The sequence below is a fragment of the Epinephelus moara genome, chromosome 17 (assembly GCF_006386435.1).
Source record: "Epinephelus moara isolate mb chromosome 17, YSFRI_EMoa_1.0, whole genome shotgun sequence".
NCBI classification, from domain to species: domain Eukaryota; kingdom Metazoa; phylum Chordata; class Actinopteri; order Perciformes; family Serranidae; genus Epinephelus; species Epinephelus moara.
Genome location: NC_065522.1, coordinates 33879587 through 33896960, shown reverse-complemented (window position 1 = coordinate 33896960; position 17374 = coordinate 33879587). Strand labels below are relative to the sequence as shown.

Below are 17374 nucleotides of genomic sequence, written 5' to 3'. Positions count from 1 at the left end.
AAGAGGGATCCCTCCTCAGTTGCTCTTCCTGAGGTTTCTACCGTTTTTTTCCCCGTTAAAGGGTTTTTTGGGGATTTTTTCCTGATCAGCTGTGAGGGTCATAAGGACAGAGGGATGTCGTATACTGTAAAGCCCTGTGAGGCAAATTGTGATTTGTCATATTGGGCTTTATAAATAAAATTTAATTGATTGATTGATTGATTGATTGATTGATATTCTCAAAGAGCCCCGCAGACTGAATCTCAGTCACCTTCAGACTTCACAGAGTGAGACAGGAAGTTCCTGTGTGATCGGAGGATTAAAAGATCGGCAGAGAAATCAGAGTCAGACCACACAAAGCCTTGACACCCAGAAACACCAAACAGGACACTCAGAAACACCAACACATACCGGCAGGTTTCAGCAGGACATCTCATTACTATCATCATGACTATTGTTAGGGGAAGTTTTACAAGTATTTGTTGTGGTAGTTTCTCAGCAGCACCTTGATGAGGTCCATGAGCAAGGACGACTTGAACATCCAGTCCAGCCTCATGTCACTGTCGGCCAGCAGGTCAGCCAGACTTCCTCGAGGACAGTGTTCAACCACCAGAGCAAAGATCCCTGAGTCCAGAAACAAACCCACGTACAGGTTCATGTTCTCGTGTCGCATGTCCCTCAGCTGGACAGAGGAGGGACACAGGAGGGAACAGGGAGGGACACAGGAGGGACAGAAAATATAGTGTTACAATTTTATCAGTTTAATGTAAACATATTGATCTACATCCTGACAGAAGATAATTCAGCACTGATAAAATGTCTTATCTCCCTCAACTGAAGACAAATACACTGTAACAAAATAATGTGTACGAATACAAAAATGTACTACAAAACATGTTTATCAGCTGTTCCTACTGTTCATCATACCTGACTGAACAAACTCTGGGTGTTTTGATTGACAGCTGTTATTGTCTTTTCAACAGGAATCTTCTTCAGCCAAACCCAGTCGCCCTGATAACACAACAACCAATCAGAGCACAGGCAGGAAGTCAGACAGACAGACAGACAGGTGCAGGTACAGGTGCAGGTACAAGTACAGGTACAGGTACAGGTGCAGGTGCAGGTAAGCAGACAGGTAAAGGTGTACCTCCAGTATTCCAATGTTGGAGCTCTCAGGTGTCGTCAGGATGTAACTTCGAGCAATTGAGCGGAACGGAGTTTTGATTTCCAGAAGACTCCTCATGATCGACTCATCATTCAGTTTCTACAAAAACAACAACAACCAAAGAAAAACATCATCAGCAGTTCATCCTTGAACACTTCGTACTGTACTGTACTTTTAGAGGGAACTTTAGTGAAGTAAACAGTTTCTAACCTTCCTGCTGACTTGAGTGTCAATGAAGACGATGTCATCCAGAGTCAAAATGAGTTTGGTCATGTTTGCTGTTCTCTTGTACTTCCTGTGCACACAGATTATTATTAGTAGTAGTAGTAGCAGCGGCAGTTGTGAAATTAGCAGTGGTAGCAGGTAGTCTTAGTGCTATTACATAAACTCCTCCAAGAATCACCATCTTAATGTGATGGGGGTGTTGTGTGTCCCTGTGACTCTTGAACTGAGATGCCTGGGGCAGTATCTCCTGGAAGGATCACCTGGAAAATGGCAACCCAAACCCCCTTCTGGAACATAATTTGGGAGAGGAGCCCACCAGTGACTGTTTGGTGGCCGGGCCCTAACTGATGGGGTTTGACTGGGCACAGTCTGAAAGAACGACATGAGGCCGCCGTCCTGCGGGCCCACCACTCGCAGGAACAGGCACTGTGGTCAAGTGCAGTGTAAGCAGGGTGGTAGGCAAGGGTAGGAAATGGACTGCACTAGTATAGCACCTTTCTAGTCTTCTGACTCAAGGCGCTTTTACACTACATGTCACGTTCACCCATTCACACACTGGTGGCTAAGGTTACCATAATGATGCCACCTGCTACTCAATAACCATTCACATGCACTCACACACCGATGGCCATCAGGAGAAATCCGGGGTTCAGTATCTTCCCCACTGATACTTAGACGTACAGACCAAAGGAGCCGGGGATCAAAATGCTGATCTTCTGATTAGTGGACAACCTGTCCTGAGCCACAGCCGCCCCAACCTAGGGATGTTGAACGTCTCTGGTCTGGGAAGGAATCCGAGGTGGTGCAGGACGTGGAGCAGTACCATCTAGATGAAGTTGGGCTCACCTCCACACTTAGCACTGGTTGTTGAACTAAGCTCCAGAAGTCTCAATCAATCAATCTCAATCAAACAATCATTCAATCAAGTTGATCACCGAGAGTGAGGTGCTGGGCAGTTGGTGGGATACTCATGAGCCCCCACCTGAGCTGCACTGTGTTTGAGTTCTCCACGGGAAACAAGAGGGTCTCTCCATGTAACTGCAAGTTGCTGATGAGGTCTCTAACTCTGGATGGTGCTTATGGACCAAACACTAGCCCAGAGTACTCAGCCTTGATCGAGTCTCTGGGTGGTGTCCTGGAAAGGATACCGACTGGAGACTCTGCAGTTCAGTTCAGTTCAGTTCAGTTCTTTATTGTCCCTCAAGGGGAAATTTAGTTTGCAGTGCAATTCAACATACAAGGGACAATCAAGACAATGTCAACAACAATCACAACCACAACAACCATGAATAAAATAGATCAGATCAAGCTGTCCATAGAAAAAATAAATCTATAAGGGAATAAGACCATATGGAGTGCTTATAGACAGTGCAGGCAAATTGAGTCCATCAAGACTCAGTGCAAATTAAGAAAATTTATTGCACTTGGAATAAAAGAAAATTTAAACCTATTGCTTCTAACCTTGGGGAGCCTGTAACGCCGGCCAGAAGGAAGAAGAAAAAATTCTCCTTAAAGTGGGTGGTCAGTGCTGGCCAAGATCGACTGCACCTTCCTATAGACTTGTCGGTTGTAGATATCTGACAGAGAAAGCTGCTGTGTGCCAATTATTTGCTGGCTACCTTGACAATGTCAGAAAGGCGTTTTTTGTTCTGCACAGTGAGGTGTCCACACCAGCCAATAATACAGAACATTAAAACAGACTCAATACAAGATTTGTAAAATAAAACCATCAGTGCCTTGTCCACATTAGAAGTGTTCAGTCTGTGCAGAAAATAAAGTCTCTGCAGACCCTTTTTGCAGATTGCAGACGTGTTGAAGTCATGATTCAAGTTTTTATCAATGACTGTGCCCAGGTATTTATAGTGCTCTACTGTCTCTACTTGTGAGCCCTTAATGATGGTTGGGAGGGTAGAGGGAGAGTTTTTCCTAAAATCAATGGCCATGTCTTTAGTTTTTAGGACATTTAGCTTCAGAAAGTGGTTGTCGCACCACTCTACAAAGTCTTCCACGACTGGACCATGATCGACATCTCCTTCCTGGAGCAGGCTGATGAGGACTGTATCGTCCGCGAATTTCAGAAGATGCCTGTCCTTGTATTTGCTCTTGCAATCATTTGTATAAAGAATATACAATAAAGGAGACAGGACACACCCCTGTGGTGAGCCTGTGGATGACAGCCGCTTCTGGGAAAAGGCATCATTAGCCCTTACAACCTGCGGCCTACAAGTTAAAAAATCTAGCACCCATTTCACCAGTCCAGCATCAAGATTAAAATCTGACAATAATTTATTGATTAAAATATGTGGCTGGATTGTATTAAAAGCTGAAGAGAAATCTAGAAATAAAAGCCTAGCATGTGTTCTTGTACCCTCAAGATGCTTGTACAGGTAATTGAACAGAGTGATGGTTGCATCATCTACCCCTCTGCTGGCCCGATAAGCAAATTGCATCGGGTCAAGCTGGCTCTGAACCTTTTCAATAAGAATTTGTTTGACCAGCCGCTCAAAAGTCTTCATCACTATTGAAGTCAAGGCTACAGGCCTTAGATCATTAAGCACCTTCGGAGACTTGATTTTAGCCACGGGGACTACAATAGACTCCTTCCATGGCATTGGGACCTTATGCTGGGAGAGTGACAAATTAAAAAGATCAGAATAAATGTCACATAATTGGTCTGCACAGACTTTTAGCAGTTTGCCAGTGATCATATCAGGCCCAGGGCTCTTTCTGACATTACATTTGGACAACATGTGTTTATACAGATATGGCGCTGATCGTAAGCCGGGGGTTGACAGTAATGTCATTTAAGGAATCAAATATATCACAGTGATCTTTAGTAAAATCATATTCATCATTAAAACGTAAGTAAAAATCATTCAGAGCATTTGCAAGTTCTGAATTTGAGTCAAAACCATCTATTGTGACTGACCCAGAATTCTTCTTCTTATCTTGGCCTGTCATGGCCTTCATACCATCCCGTACAGCCCTCAGGTCGTTACTGTGAAACTTCCCCTCTATTTTACTTTTATATTGTGGTTTTGCCCTCTTAATTTCATATCTAACTTCTTTTTTAGCTTCAATCTTATCCTTGCTGTCACCATGGAGAAAAGCATTATGTTTCCTATGCAGTGCATCCTTTACTGCTTTGTTCAACCAGGGTTTATTATTCGGAAACACCTTGACCTGTTTAGTAGGGATGATTAAGTTTTTCAAATGGAGAGTATAGGATGATATCACCTCAGTCATTTCATCAAGAGCTGAAGAAGAGTGCTTGAAAACGTCCCATCCTGTGCACTCGAAGGCTCCCCTTAGTTCCTCAATAGCATCCTCAGTCCACATCTCCACCTCTTTAGTGGCAGTTTTCCCGCTCTTAAGAAGTGGCTTGTAGGTTGGGATAAGGAGGATAATGTTATGGTCAGAAGAGCCAAGAAGGGGCAGAGCTATGGACTTGTAGGCGCCCTTTACTGTGCCATAGCATAAGTCAATAGTTTTGTCAAGTCTGGTAGTGCAAGAGACATACTGATAAAAAGTGTTCATCGATTTCAGAGTACAGTGATTAAAATCACCAAGGACAAAGCAAGAAGCATCCGGAGAGAGGGACTGGAACTTTTGTGTAACCTTTTGTATGGCTGTTACAGCATTTTTTTTGCGTTTGCTTTGGGATGTATGTATGCAACAGTGAGAAATATTTGGGGAAATTCACGGGGGAGGTAATGGGGCCGCAGAGACACAGACAACAGCTCTATGTCTTCAGTACACACAGTCTCTCTGACAGTGATGTTCTTGCACCACCGCTGATTGACGTAGAGGCAGACCCCGCCCCCTTGGGATTTCCCTGTGACAACAGCATCCCTGTCAAGCCTCACCGGCACTCCAAAACCGGTCAGAGTTAGGTCAGTGTTCAGATCCTCAGGAGTAAGCCATGTTTCTGTAAAAGCCATGACACATGCGTCCCTAAATTTCTCCAGATGAGTGACGCTGGCTTGGATCTCGTCCATCTTATTCCTTATGGACTGAGCGTTGCAGAGTAACATCAAGGGGAGGGGTATGCGGCGAAGTGTCAGCCGCTTCAGTCTCTGCCTGACACTGCCCCGTCTTCCGCGTTTCCGCACTTTGTATCTTTTTTCTCCCCATGTAGTCCTATTAAAGTTCTCAGGTTGGCGGAAGATCTCCGCAAGTGAATGATCTCCCGTGGCCAAGTCCGAACGGGTATGTGACTGCTGTTGATCCCTCAGATTCAGTAAAAATCCCCGAGAGTACTGAATCCTGCCTGTGTGCAGGTGGCATGGTTCAACCAGACTCTGAGCCACAACAAACAAAGTCCATGCGACGATCAAGAGTGACAGCTCCATTTAAAAATAAATTAAGTGATCAATGTACAAGCGTAGATCCTACCCAGCTTATTGGTTATTCACAAACGGCACTCAGTAACACTCAAACTTTCAACATCCAGACAGACTGCAACTGCATGTCACTACTCGCGCAGCGCCAAGCCAGACCACAAATGGAGCAAACCAGGCCGCAGTTCTACTGGGGGACTCTGACGCTCACATGAGCAATGATGGAGAAACCTGAAAGGAGGTGATCGGGGGGAAAAGCCTGCCTGATCTGCATCCTGGGGGAGGTTGGAGAGATTAATCCAAGTGGGCCCTGTTTAAAACCCCCATTGTTCGGGCAGCTGCTGGCCGGAAGGGGTCCGGTTTGGGGACCTCAGACATCAGGGGACATCATCTGCTCTTTGTAGATGATGTGGTTCTGTTGCAGCTGAGTGTGAAGCTGTCAGGATGAGAGTCAGCTCCTTCAAATCTGAGGCCATGGTTTGATTCTGGAAAGCAGCGGATAGCTCACACTAATACGTCATGGTCCAATCCATCTCCATCCCAACCCTCACCTGTGGTCATGAGCTCTGGGTTGTGACTGAAAGAATGAGATCACAGATACAAGCATCTGAGATGAGTTTCCTCTGTAGAGTGTCTCAGCCTTAGAGATACGGGGAGGAGTCAGACATCTGGAGGGAGCTCGGAGTAGAGCCACTGCTCCTTCATGTTGAGGTGGTTCAATATCTGATCAGGATCCTCCTGATCCAGCTGGTAGGAGGCCCCGGCCCCTGGTCTGGGGACGCTCGGGATCCTCCAGGAGGACGGAGCTGGTCAGAGGGATGTCTAGAATACCTTGGTTAGCCGGCAGCCCCACCCCCAATGTATAGAACAGGAAACAGAATGGACTCTGTGTGTGTGTGTGTGTGTGTGTGTGTGTGTGTGTGTGTTCACCTGATCAGGTAGATGAAAGCTCCAATCACAGCGCAGAGCAACAGGAAGACAAAGAACATCGTCACCGTGTCCAAACCTGAAAAAAAAATAAAGTAATAAAAGACGTGTCACTTCCTGCTGATCAGTGACACTAACCTACACTCATCATGGTGGACAGTAGGGTGGCGCTCAACAGAGCTCAGACCTTCAGACACCATGGACAGATACAGCTGATAGAATTCATTATATGCTACACAAAGTTCCTACCCTCCCCATAGGTCAGTGAACACACCTCCCCTGCAGGCCTCCTCTGGACTGAACCAACAGAAGCTGGCGGTGGGGGGTTTTCCTCCGGGGAAGAAGAAGGAGCGACCCATCGGCCTCAGACCTCCAACTGTCCCATCGGTGTGTGTCGGAGCAAGCGAGTGCGTTGGTACAAGTCGGTCGCCATCGTTGTCCAACACCACATACCTGGCCTCTAGGCCACGCCCCTCTTTACCTCCGTATAACACCTGAGATAAAAAAGGAGAGAAATCAGGAGCTGACAATGTGTTCATCTGTAAATTCAGCTGTCATTAAAAAGAACATGTGAACGAAGGATTGTACCCGGGAATGGGCTTGGTCCACACATCTGAATGTAACGCAGAGCACTGATGTACATTCACCCGACAGAGAAGCCGCTCATCGAGTCAGCTGTCACTGTCGGTCTGTTTATCACTTCACTGATAAACTGTTTGTTTGCTGTTGTGTTGTCTCTGTGTCTCTGGGAGAGTTCGTACCTTCAATCATCAACACAAACTCCTGTTTTCACATCTATTTCATAACAAGACCAAACGTCCAAATGAGTCGCTGTTCTTCAGCAGTGACGGACGTTACCTTGTGTTAATCACTCTGTATGAACTCTCGCCACCACGCTGAGACTTCCTGTCATTACCTCTCTGTTGTCGTGTACGAAAAGAGTCCACATCACATGAATTTAATTAAAGACTAATACATATAATCAATAGTTTTTATTAAAGCTGGTGTTATGACCCTCAGCAGCACCCTTACTGGACACACACGCTGGGTGCAAAAACAATAATAATGATAAATAAATAAAGATATTCAAAATGAAGACCAAAGTATTCATGTAAAAGGTCAGAGAAAATTATTTTATAAATTTCCTCCACACAGAATTCAAACTACAAAGGACTTAATATTTTAACATTAGCACTACACTGTTCACTGTTTAATCCTGAGGAGCATCAGGCTGTGAAAGAGTGAATGTAGACCTGAATGGTGAAACAGACTTTAACACAATCATCTCAAAACAGTTAGAGTAAAGCAGGAACAGTTGTCTCCGTCTCACAAATAAAGCAAAACATTGTCATGATACAGCCAAAGACACAGTGTGTGTGAATAATTACAGCTCATTAAAGGGGCATATTCTTATTATATTAATATTTTTAACTTCAAGTTTAAGATCCCTAAAAGAACCTGAAATAAACACAAACACTCGAAGAGATTAAAATTTTTGTGTCCGCCACTCTCGACACATCAACCACTGATGTGACATCATGTTTTAATGAACAGAAATCCCGTCGGCGCTCCATGTGGTTTCGCATGACCTTTTCTAAAGTGCGAGCTCGTAGCTCTGCAACAATCTGAACGTCAGAGTAAAACACAGAGGGCTGTGTTACCCTCCTCACATTCATTATAAATTAAGCGATTATACTGAGTGAGATTATATTTGTTAAGTGTCAAAATGTTTCTGACCTGATTGAAACCCTGGAAATCAAATCCTCCATTTGATTGGACGAGCTGTTCGCCTGTCACCCAGTGCCCGCCCCCTGCCTGACGACGCTCCTCCACCGCCTTAGCAACGAAGTACACCATGTTGAAGATGGTCCCAAAGACAGGAGACACCTGCAGACAGAGGTCAGGGCACCATGAATCCCATGTGTCCAGTTTTCATTGATTAAGGACAAGAAGTGTGTTATTGATCATTAATTTATTTATCTGCTATGTATGTGCTCTGTGTTTGTTATTTATTTGTTGTTATTTACCTCAGTAGCAGCCACAGCAGAGCGGATCTCTCGGTTGAGTTGAGCCTGGCGAAAAGCTTCGTAGAAATTCTGATCGGACGCCATGGTAATGGTCAGAACGGCGCTGTAGGCGTGACGAAGCTTCGTGCTGTTGGTCAGCTGAGGGAATACTGTTTCCTGATTGGACAGAGGAGAGAACCAGGAAATTAAAAAAAAAAACATCTTCAAATGAACGCTATTCTGAAAAAGGACTTCCTGTTTAAGGTCAGAACCTTTTGAGGATTAACAATTATTTTGAAACGTTTAATTCAGAAAACTTAATGATCAAATCAAACGGCTTCAGTGATGTAAAAACAACAACAATAAAATTAATAATAATAATATTTGTAAATCCAGTTGTTTGTAAAATGTCTATAAATGTAAAATATGGAACAAAAGTTGTTTTAATTCATTTTCAGTGATTAAAGTTTTCTGTTAAAGTTGTTGATCAATATATCAGGTATTAAATTGATTCGTTACCTGATAAGGCATGGCATACAGCAGGGTGTCGTATGGAATAAACACGTAGCCATCGGAAACCATCCCCAGGTCCAGAGCAGCCAATAGGAGCTCTCTCTGATCCTCTCCACCAATCAGGACGGAGCTCATGCACATTATCACCACTGGAAGGTTTAAAGGAAACTCAGAGTTTATCAGTTTTTAACATGTCAGACGTAAATGATAAGAGTGTCATCAATTCTGATCTTGTTCTGTAGTCAGAAACATTTCAACCTCCTGATGATGTCACAGCGTTTTTTTTTTGACATGTCGTTGAAACTCTATGACACAACCAATCAGATTCAGATCTGACCTTTGACTTTGTCGGCCTCTCTGATCACGTTGAGTGCCTCCCGAGGTCCACCTTTGTTCTTTGTTTCCATGGTAACCACCGGACCGACCGGCAGGCCCAGAGCTCTGAGCGCTGAAGCCACTTCCTGTCCAGTGCTCTCCCATAGGTCCGACGGAGCTGATGACCAAACAGGAAGTTTGTGAAACATTAAAGTGATGACAGTTTTTATAAATCTATGAAAACTTTTTTGTTAGTTTGACTTCACTGTGATCATGTGATCACGTGATCATGTGATTCATGTGTCTGAACGATGAGTGGATGAAATAATCTGTAAATCTACTGTCAGCTTTATGCAGCCCAGAGAATATTCAAACTGATAAACTTTATTGCTCTTCATTAATGAACGCAGCGACACACTGACACACATTGTGACATGTTCCAACAGCCTGGCTTCGTAGTGACAGAGTGCAGGTACCAGACTGACCTGCCTGCAGTCCACACCTGTCTCCATCTGAACATGTGTGGGACATGATGAAGCGTCATGGGACTGTTAAGACACTGAAGTTGAATAAACTTCAACAGTTCATTTCATCAGTTCCCAAACACTGACTGAGGTGATGATGTCACACAGTGACAGGATCATGCTCCTGTCCCAACTTTATTAAAACCTGCTGCAGACTTAGAACATGAGTTTATCAGTTTGAATATGAAAAGTCTCTGGGCTGTGTTCGTTAACACAGAACAATAAAGTTTATCAGTTTGAATATGAAACGTCTCTGGGCTGTGTTCAGGTGAATGTGGGTAAATGAGAATTTACAAATCATTGTGTCTGTTTTTTTATTGAAGTTTTAAACTGTTGTCAATCAGTCAAAAAGTTTTAAAACACAGTTTTATTTTCTGCAACAAGATAAAAAAAAAAAAGATGCTGATGAGCTGGAGAATAATGAGCTTAAGTGACAACGATTACAAATCAATGCGTTATTAAAAAGGAGACACATCGACAGGTGTGTTGTCTTTAAATCTCAAACACTGTCAACCTGCCGGGACCTGCCAGGCTAAATCTGGCACATTTACATGAATTAAGTCGTCATGTTCATTAATGTGCTCTGTCCCCTTCTAAATAAATCAACATAGATAAACATAAATGAGTCATTAATTAAAAAAAACAAAAAACATTTCTGCTTTCTGAAAAACTGAAACTGAAAACATCTTCAGTCCAGTAAAACAGGAAACGTTTATCTGAGATTAAGATAAAGTTTCATCCATTCTTTTACATGAGACTCTGAGGAAGAGGCCACGCCCCTAATGGCAGGCCATGCCCTAGCTGTGACATCACACACTCACCTGAGATGACAGCGACGTGTGCCCAGCGGAAGAACCTGAGCACGGTGAACAAGACTCTGCTGGGCTGAGTGATGGGCGGCAGGTTTGGCCAGTCAGCATCCAGACAGCCTGGAGAGGCAAGCCCTGCCTCCCAGTGCTGAGCCAATAAGGAGGCAGCATGACACAGGGCGGGGTTAAAGGGCCCAATGTAGGCGTGGCCATAACCCTCCATGTCCCCGAGTTCTATGAGCGCTGAAATAAAACCAGAGAAGAAACGAGACGTAAACAAGAGTCAGTGGAACTAATTGTTTTATTATAATGTGTTATTATTATTTATTTACAATCATTATTATTATTATCATCATTATCATTATGATGTCATCACTTAGGTCTCGTCAGCTGATTGGTTAACAAACCTTTAGAGGCGGAGCAGTCTTCCTCCAACAATTTGACGTCATACCAGTAACCTCTGCTCAGACCACTGTCGCTCCGTAACCGTAACAACGCCAGGTTAGCCGCCGCTGACGGCATCGCCCGGGAGAACATGGGGTCACATGACCACGGTCCAATCAGAGCCAGCTTAAAGGTTGCTGTCCATACGTGAGTAATGCATAGCAACCACAGACATGTCCCAAGCAACCGTGTGGGAAGCTGCATTGTGGTGACCTGCAGGAAACAAAGAAAAGACACTGAGCTGCATTCAGCTTGGACGAGTGAACGCACGTGGGTCGATTTAGGAAAACAGGAAGTGACCAGTGTCTCCTGGGTGGAAGTCCATCCACCTCCTCTCCTCCCGCCCTGCAGGGACGGTCCAGCTCCGGAAGTTATGTTGTAGTCCAGCAACATTTCACACACACACACACACACACACACACACACGCGCGCACACACACACACGCACACACTGTTTTTGTGTCCACGCTCACAGAGGACACTGTCTTTGTCTCTACACTCAGAGGACACTGTCTTTGTGTCTACACTCACAGAGGACACTGTCTTTGTCTCTACACTCAGAGGACACTGTCTTTGTGTCTACACTCACAGAGGACACTGTCTTTGTCTCTACACTCAGAGGACACTGTCTTTGTGTCCACACTCACAGAGGACACTGTCTTTGTCTCTACACTCAGAGGACACTGTCTTTGTCTCTATACTCACAGAGGACACTGTCTTTGTCTCTACACTCAGAGGACACTGTCTTTGTGTCTACACTCAGAGGACACTGTCTTTGTCTCTACACTCAGAGGACACTGTCATTTTCTCTACACACAGAGGACACTGCCTTTACTCTGACCACAGCGGGCTTGTAATCCACACTGATGCCAGCGTTCAGTAGAGATGGGTTGTGACTGTTTTGTCTTTAACCTGACCAGATGATTTAATGCGGAGCCTCCACCCACCACAGCTAAAGCTCCACCTGCATCATGTATCATATTTGTCCTCCAAAGGACAGACATTAATAAGGACACATCTCTGAGGTACGTGCTTTGAAGCAAACGGTTAGCTTCCCTGATTTGGTGATGTTTCTGTCGCTGACGAGCTGCATGAATTTTTATCATCATTACGACCTGATCCTCAAACACAAGGTTACACAGTAACGTCAGTGACACATGTTGACACAGCGGCGCAGTGCTGCATTGACGCAGTGATGCAGTAATGCGGTAAAACAGTGATGCAGTAATGCGGTAATGCAGTGACACATGTTGACACAGTGATACATGTTGACACAGTGGTGCAGTGATGCATTGACGCAGATTGCAGTAATGCGGTGACGCAGTGACGCAGTAATGTGGTGACGCAGTGACACATTTTGACGCAGTGATACATGTTGACACAGTGGTGCAGTGATGCATTGACGCAGTGATGCGGTAATGCGATGACACAGTAATGTGGTGACGAAGTGACATATGTTGACACAGTGGCGCAGTGACGCAGTGACATATGTGGACGCAGTGACCAAGGACGCAGTGACATGTTGAAGCAGTGACGCAGTGACACTTTTTGACACATGTTGACGCAGTGACACATGTTGAAGCAGTGGCGCAGCGACACATGTTGAAGCAGTGACACATATTGACACATCTTGAAGCAGTGACACAGGTTGACACACCTTGACGCAGTGACACAGATTGAAGCAGTGACACAACTTGACGCAGTGACACAGGTTGAAGCAGCGACGCAGTGGCACATGTTGATGCAGTGACACATGTTGAAGCAGTGACGCAGTGACACATTTTGACACATCTTGAAGCAGTGACACATGTTGATGCAGTGACGCAGTGACACACGTTGACACAGTGACACATGTTGACACATGTTGTGACGCCCCTCCCACTGTCTTGGAGAATGTTCCAGTCAGCCTCATCAGGCAGCTGGCTGACATGGGAGGGTCGTTACCTTGCTTCGGCTCACCTGGGCTTCCAGGCTATAAAAGCCGCCTCATGTGTTCAATCACTCTCTCCCTTCCTTCAGCTGACATCCACCGGGCATCATTGCTCTTTGGTTTGCACCTTCACCACCTCCACAACACACCTGACACACCCATGCATGGCTTTCATGACTGACTTTGCTGACCTACACACTCCAAGGATTATTTCAGTTAATTTTAGTAAATTCTGCTTGTTCTTATGTGGACTTCCTAATTGTCACATTCACTGAGCCAGTTTGTGACACATGTTGACACATGTTGATGCAGTGACACATGCTGACACATACTGACACAGTGGTGCAGTAATGCAGTGACGCAGTAATGTGGTGACGCAGTTAAACATTTTGACGCCGTTACATATGTTGACGCAGTGACACATGTTGACTCATGTTGACACAATGATGCAGTGACACATGTTGATATAGTAACGCGGTGACACAGTGACGCAGTGACACATGTTGAAGCAGTGACACAGTGACATGTTGACGCAGTAAAAAATGTTGACGCAGTGACACATTTTGCATCAGTGACATATTGGCGCAGTGACGCATTGAACCAGTGAGGTAGTGCCACATGTTGACACATGTTGACACATGTTGACACAGTGACACATGTTGACGCAGAGACACATGTTGATGCAGTGACATGACTCAGAGACACAGTGACACATGTTGACACATGTTGACGCAGTGACTTGGTGACGTGGTGACACAGTGACACATGTTGAAGCAGTGGGGCAGTGACACATGTTGACACATGTTGACATATGTTGACACAGTGACTTGGTGACACAGTGACACAGTAACACATGTTGAAGCAGTGGGGCAGTGATACATGTTAACGAAGGGACGCACATGTTGACACCTGTTGACACCTGTTGATGCAGTAATGCAGTGACAAGTTGACACATGTTGACGCAGTGACGCAATGACACAGTGACACGTTGACACAGTGATGGAATGGTGCAGTGATGCTGTGTAGCAGTAATGGGTGACACATGATGCAGTGACACATGTTGACACATGTTGATGCAGTGACACTATTGACACATTGATGCAGTGACACATGTTGATGCAGTGACACTTGTTGATGCAGTGACACAGTGACACATTTACGCAGTGACGCGGTGATGTAGTGACACATGTTGACGCGCTGACGCAGTGATGCAGTGACACATGTTGACGCAGTGATCGTCAGCTCTGAAAATCAAATATAAATATATGACTTTATTATTTAGTTTGTTCAGTGAAAAAAAAGTTGGAAATTATTTTCAATTGTTTATCAGAAACTTTGTTGTGTTTTTTTATTAGTAAACATCTGCTTATCTAAAAACTCATATCATCATTACGATATTCAACAATGTTACCATTTATTGTCTTCACATTGTGCAGCCTGACAGCGTACGCCGTGTACCCCATGTACCCTGTGTACACTGCGTAGGCCTTGTACCCCTGTACTTTATGTATCTCATGTACCCCCACGTATGCCGTGTAACCTGTGTACCCAGTGTGCACCATGTACACCCTGTATCCCGTGTACCCTGTCTACCCCATGTACTCTGTGTACACCATGTGTCATGTGTGTCACATGATACTCGTGACAGTTTAAATTAAAGGAACACATTTCTCATGTTGTCATGTTTATGAACACACAAAAACAACAGCCAAAACAACGCAGACTCAAAACTTTAAACCAAAACATCAGATTTAATTTACCAGGCCTGGAAAACAGTTTCTATCATTTCACAACCTTTCCAAGAATTTCAGGATCATGGGAAGTGTTTAACTCATGAACTGCACATTTTCACTCAAAGCACGTCACGCCTCAGACACCGTTCGCACGTTCACCTGTTCACACATTCCTGTTTCTACCTGTCCCTATCTGCCTGTCCGTCTGTTCGTCTCTACCTGTTTCTACCTGTCTCTACCTGTCTGTCTGTCTGTCTGTTTGAGACAGTTTGTTGTTTCTCGTCTTGCTCTCAGACTCTGACTGACCACACAGATCGAACCCAGCTGACTGCGGTGACCTCTGACCTCTAAATCTTCACATGTTAATGCCGACTGACCCCATTAGCTAATGCTAAAGAGCGCTAAGAATGCTAATTATAGCAACAATGCTAACGCTCTTAACACAAGCTGAGAGGGAGAAAGAGGACATGTCATCACCACCCGTAGGACCAACGTCCACCTTAACATCACCTGGTGACATCATCCAGCCATTACCTGGTGACAATCAGGACAGGACAGAGGGATGTCGTATGCTGTAAAGCCCTGTGAGGCAAATTGTGAATTGTGATATTGGGCTTTATAAATAAAATTGATTGATTGATTGAATCAGCTGTCACAGCAGAGGTCTTACTGACATCATCATCAACACACCTGTACCTGACCATACTGTGACATCATCATCATCAACATACCAGGGCCCTATTTCAGAGATCAGGCTCAACTAACTCTGATCCTGATCTCTGAGCTGAGAAACTCTGAGTTTTCAGTTCCAGAGCTACTGATTTCATCCGAAACTGAATCAGAGATGTGAAGACATGAAAAATCAATGTGCTCCATCAGCTGATCAGAGTGAGGTGTGATGGGAACAGCCTGCAGAGCGTGTTCACATGTGAAGTGATGTCATGTGATGAGGTCATGTGTCATACAGAAACATGTTTGTATCTTAACAGTGTTCATATATTTGAATATAATGTATTCAGCTGTAATGTGATGGAGCCCAAACACACTGGGCACAAAATCAACATCAAACACACACATATTAAACACACTGGAACTGATCCTGACGTCATGACGACGTGGACACCAGGCTGATGGAGCTATTATGGGATGTTGAGTCCCATCAGTGAGCCAGTTCCATCTTTGAATATATGAGACGTCTTGATCAATGACCTCATCATGTGTCCAGGTAGATTCATTAACACTGACACACCTGCAGCTCTGTGAAGTTCCTCTGTGATGATCTGCTCTGATTTAAAAACAGCTCCAAGTCTTTTCAGAGCCAGAGACACTTTTCTTACGGCCCGACAAACCGTTGTCTCTGCTCCGATGATGATGATGATGATGTGTAATATGTGATATATGTGGGTGGAACAGGTTGTTAGATAAATGATAGAGTGTGAGATCAAACAGAACCATAAGACGTCACCTTCTCCTTACACAACAGGCCCTCAGTCATTTCTGACTCAACGTCCACCACTTCTGTGGTGGTATTCAATACATTGCATCATGCTCTTATGTGGAAAGGTTGGTAACAGGAAGTAGTTGGAGCGGAAGCTCTGTATCTTGTGTTATCAGATGTGCAGAAGCTTGATCAATAATAATGCAGCTCAGCGGAACATTTAGTTGGCCTAAAAGGTTCTGCACTAAGCTGGTTTAAATCTTATTTATCTGATCGTTTTCAGTTTGTTCATGTTCATAATGAATCATCCTTATGTTCTAAAGTTTGTTTTGGAGTTCCACAAGGTTCCGTGCTCGGACCAATCCTATTTACTCTATATATGCTTCCTTTAGGTAACATCATTAGAAATCACTCTGTAAATTTCCATTGTTATGCAGATGACACAGAGTTGTAGGGATGTAACGATATGGAAAATTTGATATCTCGATTATAGTGACCAAATTATCACGATATTTTTTATCGATATTTTTTTAAGCGCTGTAAAATGTCCAAAAAATAGATATATTGAAATAACTTCACTAAATCTTGTAACTTCCTTATCATACTAAAATGTTAATAGCCAAAATCTTATATTAAAATGAAACTTTCACATTAAAGCCTGATCAAGATTTGTCTTTTAATTCTCATTTAAAACAAACCTCACGGACTGCATTTTCTTCATCTGCGTAATATTGTGAAAATTAGGCCTATCCTGACCCGAAAAGATGCAGAAAAATTGGTCCACACTTTTTTTACCTCAAGGCTGGATTACTGTAACTCTCTATTATCAGGTAGCTCTAGTAAGTCCTTAAAAACTCTCCAGCTAATTCAGAATGCAGCAGCACGTGTACTAACAGGAACTGAGAAACAAGATCATATTTCTCCTGTTTTAGCTTCTCTGCACTGGCTCCCTGTAAAATCCAGAATTGAATTTAAAATCCTACTGTTAACTTATAAAGCTCTAAATGGTCAAGCTCCATCATATCT

At 44.0% G+C, this 17374-nt stretch overlaps 2 protein-coding genes across 3 annotated transcripts in view; both read right to left on the bottom strand.

The window, feature by feature from the left end:
- LOC126403898 (phosphatidylinositol 4,5-bisphosphate 3-kinase catalytic subunit alpha isoform-like) overlaps positions 1 to 17374 on the bottom strand; it is a 102493-nt gene that overhangs the window by 32906 nt on the left and 52213 nt on the right. The window lies entirely within an intron of this gene.
- The window catches only part of LOC126403970 (retinal guanylyl cyclase 2-like), a 39446-nt gene that overhangs the window by 17767 nt on the left and 4305 nt on the right, over positions 1 to 17374 (bottom strand). For both annotated transcript variants that reach the window (XM_050066877.1, XM_050066878.1), the window contains exons 2-13: positions 11211 to 11460; positions 10816 to 11046; positions 9493 to 9648; positions 9162 to 9304; positions 8664 to 8819; positions 8374 to 8523; positions 6911 to 7130; positions 6640 to 6715; positions 1355 to 1439; positions 1127 to 1243; positions 907 to 990; positions 485 to 661 (exon numbers count right to left, since the gene is read on the bottom strand). In XM_050066877.1, the coding sequence (XP_049922834.1) occupies positions 485 to 661; positions 907 to 990; positions 1127 to 1243; positions 1355 to 1439; positions 6640 to 6715; positions 6911 to 7130; positions 8374 to 8523; positions 8664 to 8819; positions 9162 to 9304; positions 9493 to 9648; positions 10816 to 11046; positions 11211 to 11460 (1845 nt within the window). The remainder of the gene's footprint in view (positions 1 to 484; positions 662 to 906; positions 991 to 1126; positions 1244 to 1354; positions 1440 to 6639; positions 6716 to 6910; positions 7131 to 8373; positions 8524 to 8663; positions 8820 to 9161; positions 9305 to 9492; positions 9649 to 10815; positions 11047 to 11210; positions 11461 to 17374) is intronic.